This window comes from Plasmodium gallinaceum, assembly GCF_900005855.1.
Source record: "Plasmodium gallinaceum strain 8A genome assembly, contig: PGAL8A_v1_114, whole genome shotgun sequence".
Lineage (NCBI taxonomy): Eukaryota > Apicomplexa > Aconoidasida > Haemosporida > Plasmodiidae > Plasmodium > Plasmodium gallinaceum.
Window position 1 is genome coordinate 14,514 of NW_021628270.1, and position 5,200 is coordinate 19,713.

Below are 5,200 nucleotides of genomic sequence, written 5' to 3' on the forward strand. Positions count from 1 at the left end.
AATAATTTAAAGTTCGACATAATTCACAGAAATTGGTAGTTTAGAAAAAAAAAATAAAAAAAATCCTTTAACATTAAATGTATACCATTTATAATTTTTATGTGAATTAAATTAAAAATATTTAAATTTTTTCACATAATTTAAAGTTAAATAAAATTTTAATAAAATATTTCTAAAATAACTTTATCCTATTTATTATATTTTTTATTTATTTGTTAATTAACATTCTTATTTTATTTTTTAAAAAATTAAGAATATTATTCCTATCTGAAGTAACCATAATATCATGTGTAATAATAAAAAATTAGATATTACATTTCATATATGAAAATAATTTTCTATTTTAAAAATTTAAGAAATTAATATAAGTTATAATAATATCTAAATTAATATTACAAATCCATATTTTAGTATTATTGAAAATTGAAACAATTTTACACCTGAATTAACAACTTCCACTCCAATATTATTCTATAAATATATTAATATGAAAACGTTAACTTTATATTTAAAAATTACTATATTCCTTCTTTTAATTTGGATGTATCAATGTTTTTATAACGTAAGTTAAAATTTTTACAAAAAATATACATATAGATATATTTTATTTCTAATTATTTTTAACATTCCATTTGATTTACTATTCTAACAAAAGAAACATTCTTTTAAAAAATTTTTATTTAATCCATAGTGTTATTCCTATAAAACATTGATTGATAAAAATATATTTCAAATAAAAAATGAGTTAAAATATAAAAGAATATTAACAGAGGGTGACATAGCAGCAAAAAAGCAAACTAACGCTGAAGAATGCCCAAAAAAATGTCCATTAGATAATGAAAAAAACGAAAGTTTGGTTCTGGATCTTTACAAGAATCCGTATAATTATTGGTTTAAGTTCAAGGTTCCAATATTTTGGGAGCGATTTAAAAATGAGACAAGTCAAATGGACCATAAATGGAAACTGAAAAAATGGAATGTTGAATTTCAGATATTTTCAAATACGAAATTTAATGATCTATATTCAATAATTCGTAGTGATATTCCAGATAAAGAAAGAAACGAAAAAATTGATAATTTTATGAATGAATTTGACTCAGAATTTGAGGAATTTTTGTTGAAATGTAAGCAAGAGATGGGAGTCAATAAAACAGAATGCGAATCTATGAAAGAGGAGGGAAAAAATGAAAAAAAAAATAAGAAATCAAATATTTCGAAATTTCTTTGTTGTAGGTTTGATAACCACTAAGAGAAAAAAAATTAGTGGTTTAGCAGAGAATATAGTATTAGTCATGCACAGGATCTAGTTAAGAAAAGGAAAAATTAATATTTTGTTTAAATTTTTTTTATAGAAATATATTTTATTTATTAAAAAAAAAAAAAATTAAAGGAGAAAAATTTTTTAGAAAGAAAAAATTTCATGAGAATATTTTTTAATTTTTAAGAATAAAATTTTCGTTAAGTGATATTAATATAATTAAAATTTTTTTTAATTATTTAAGTGTTTTTATTATTTTTAAAAGCAGTGAACTTAAATTACTGAATATTACTTATAAAAAGCAATAATTATTTTCTACATATAAATTAATAATTAATGAGAATATATGTTTTTAATAAAAATGCATAATTTTTATCAAAGTAAATTCACAATAAACCGCATTATTGTAGTTTATTTGTTTATATCATTAATATTAGATTTAAAATCCATTTAATTACTAGAGAAAACTTCATATTCTCTTTAATAATTTGTTTTTCATTACTCTAGCAAATTCATTCAATGATAATTTAATAAATTAAAAATGTAATTTATGGAAAGTAAATAAATCAGATAGTAAATGTAGAGGATAAAATAGAATAAAAAAAGTTGAATGCAGAATTATTACCAGCTTATCTACATGACAAAAAAAGGACACAAAAAAGAAAAAAAAAAAAGTCTTTATTGAGAATTATTAGAGTTGAAGATTTGTTAATAAAATGAATTATTAGTCTTTTTGAGAAAAAAATTAATTACTGTATGAAAAATAAATAGACATGAAATTACTAGATAAATGAAAAAAGATAGAAATGAATAGTGTGAAAAAAATATTCAAGTTATTTAAAAATAGAAGAAAAATTGATAAAAAGTTTTTTCGTGGAAAATTTTTATTTTTGAATTTTAAAGAGAAAATTTTATATTAACAATAATAAAATTTTCGTGTTTGTAGTACTGTATAACTTATTTTGAGTTTTTTTATTTATATTTGCTAATTCGCGGGAAGTGAATTTGAATTGTTAAAAATTAGTCATAACATTATAAGTAATATATATGTGACTTAAAACTATAATTAATAAAGATTTAAATTTTTAATAAAAATAGGGATTTTTATTAAAATAATTAAATGCCTATTGAAATTAAAGAATGCTGAACGAAGTAGAGCACATAATTAAGAATCATCCGTACAAAACATATTAAAAATATATATAAATACAACAAAATCGTAGAGAAAGCTCTACACGCTCTTTATTAATTTGTATGTTCAGTACTCTAGTAAGGTCACCGAACACCCAGTTAATAAATTAACAACCAGCCACGTATTCCTTATATAGCTAGTCCTTTTTATTACAAAAAAGGTTAATGAAGGTTTTTATTAACCAAATGCTGAATGAAGTAGATTACATGATTAAGGATCACTCGTTCAAATATTTAAAAATATATATAAATACGTCAAATCGTAGAGGAAACTCTACATACTCTTTATTAATTTGTTTTTTTAGTACTCTAAAAAAGTCACCAAACACCCAATTAATAAATCAGCATGTTAGAATACTGGGAAAAGGTGAACACATAAATTTGTACACTTAAAAAATTACTCTCTCTAAAAGTAAATATAAGAAAAAAAAATATAGATATATTTTATTATATTTTTTTTTGTTGTAACACTAACTTGGAAAAAAAAAATAATTTATTTTCTTTTCACAATAATTTTTTTTTTATTTTTTTTTTTTAAAAATAATTTACTATATTAAAAGAAAAATTTTTATTTTTTTTAAATGGAGATGATCTATAATATTTTTTTTTGGAAGATTAAAAATGAAATGTAAAAACGTGATATGCATGGCATATTGTGTAAATTAATAACATTAGTAATTAAATAACTCAGTTATTACTTTATATTAATTAATAAAAGTGAATAATTTGTATTATACTTTAATTAAAAAAAAAGAAAATGAGTAAAATTTTCTCTATGTGTTCTTTATTATTTTGTTTTTTTAATATTACTAAAGTCATTGAACGAGTAATTAATATATCAAGTAATATATAGAAAAATTAATAAAAAAAATGTAGAACATTCTCTATTAATTTAATGAATTTAAATATAATTTCAATACTATAAACCTGTAAAATGTAAATTATGTAGCTTATTGAGAATTTATTTACTTTAATAAAAATCTTACGTTTTTATTAATAACAAAAATTTACATTAAACATTAATTTTTAAGTATAAAATATTCAAATATAATTTTTAATGAATAATTTTCATTTATGCAAGTTCATTTTTCTTAAAAAGAGAAAAAAAATATTAAATTATATTAATATCACTAACAGCGAAAATTTTACACTCAAAAATATATTCTCATTAAAATATTTCTTCCTAAAAATTTTTTCTCTTTTAATGATTTTATTTTTTCTCTTTAAAGAAAATAAAATATATTTCTATAAAAAAATGTAAAGCAAAATATTAATTTTTTTTAACTAGAACTTGTGCATGGCTTATTAAATATTTTCTTTTCATATATTAATTTTTATTTTAATAAAGGTTAACTAAATCTATTTATATCCAATTTTTTAGTTTTTAATTTTTTATTTCTTGTTTTTATTTTATTTATTTCTTGTTCTTTATATTGAGGTAAAAATTTTTTGTAATATAAATGAAGATTTTTCGAAATTCTATCAATTATTTTTTTTCTTTTTCCATTTGTAATACGATATTAATGAGTCAGTGACAATTGTTCTAATTCTATTTCTTCTGAAATATTATTTATATAAGAATCCAATATTTTATCTCTACATTTATATATCATTTCATTTTCTTCATTAAATTTAACTTGATCTACATCGTTTGTTTTAATATTAGCGTTATAACATTTAATATAGCTCTGAATTAAATAAACAAAATCTTCACGACTAATCTCTATTTCACCAGATGGATAATGTTCTACAAGTTTTTTAATATAAGATGAATTTTTTTCTGATTTATCACCCTCTGCTAACATTCTTTTGTGTTTTAACCCAATTTTTGTTTGTGAGGTATCTTTATTAATCAAAGACTTACTAGAATCATCCTATGGGATTAAATAAAAATTGTTTAAAATTTTTTTTCAATTGTTGTAGTAATAAATTGAGTAAAATTTTTAAAATTATTAGAAATAAAATATATTTATATTTGTTTTTTTTATATGAAGTTTATCTTACGTTGTAAAAGTAATGGAATATCCAAAGTAAAAGAAGAAATGTAAAAATTTTTAAATATAAAGTAAATGTTTTCATTTTAATACTATTATAGTTTAATATTTTTTTTTTTTTTTTTTTTTTTTTTTTCTATAAATCATTATTCAATATAAAAAATATTTAAAATAAAATAAATTATTGATAATTATTTATTCTTTCTTATTTTTAAATTTTTTTTTATTGATAATTCATTTATTTGAAAATATTAAATTTTTTATCATTAAGCTAAATAAAAAAGAATAATAAGAAAATATTTTTAATTTATTATATATATGAAAATAAAATGTACTATTATCCTTTCTTTTTATATACATAACTTTATATTTTTTAGTATCTTAATATAAATTTCTCTAAAAAAGTAACTTTATATGTTTTATAATTATATTAATATAACAATTTTTATTAAACTAAAAAAATTTGTGAAAAGTTCAAGTATATAGGAATAAGAATATGTATAGTTAAACATGTGTATGTTAATTTTATTAAAATTCCATTATTATTTTCCTTTATTTTACATTTCTTTAAAAATTAACTATTTGTAATGAAAAATAAAAAAAATACAGAATTTAAATTAATAAACATAATTATATTTTGGTTAAATATATGTAAGATTATAATAGAAATGTTAAAAATTATAAATATGCTAATAATATTTTCAAGTTATAACCTATTCATTAAAATTAATTAGGAAAAATTAAATTTATTTTTACT

At 18.0% G+C, this 5,200-nt stretch overlaps 2 protein-coding genes across 2 annotated transcripts, besides 1 other annotated feature; one reads left to right on the plus strand and one right to left on the minus strand.

Annotated features, from left to right (window-relative positions):
* Positions 1 to 487: 487 nt before the first annotated feature.
* On the plus strand, positions 488 to 1,249 carry PGAL8A_00413000 (fam-g protein; the record flags this gene model as incomplete). The annotated part of the gene is made up of 2 exons (XM_028672840.1): positions 488 to 562; positions 692 to 1,249. 2 exons carry the CDS (start codon positions 488 to 490, stop codon positions 1,247 to 1,249), a joined length of 633 nt encoding a protein of 210 aa, XP_028529353.1.
* A 902-nt stretch (positions 1,250 to 2,151) lies between these two features.
* Positions 2,152 to 2,560: a repeat region.
* Positions 2,561 to 3,969: 1,409 nt separating this feature from the next.
* Positions 3,970 to 4,528, minus strand: PGAL8A_00413100 (fam-g protein; the record flags this gene model as incomplete). Its single annotated transcript, XM_028672841.1, has 2 exons — positions 3,970 to 4,323; positions 4,454 to 4,528. 2 exons carry the CDS (start codon positions 4,526 to 4,528, stop codon positions 3,970 to 3,972), a joined length of 429 nt encoding a protein of 142 aa, XP_028529354.1.
* Between the last annotated feature and the right edge of the window lie 672 nt (positions 4,529 to 5,200).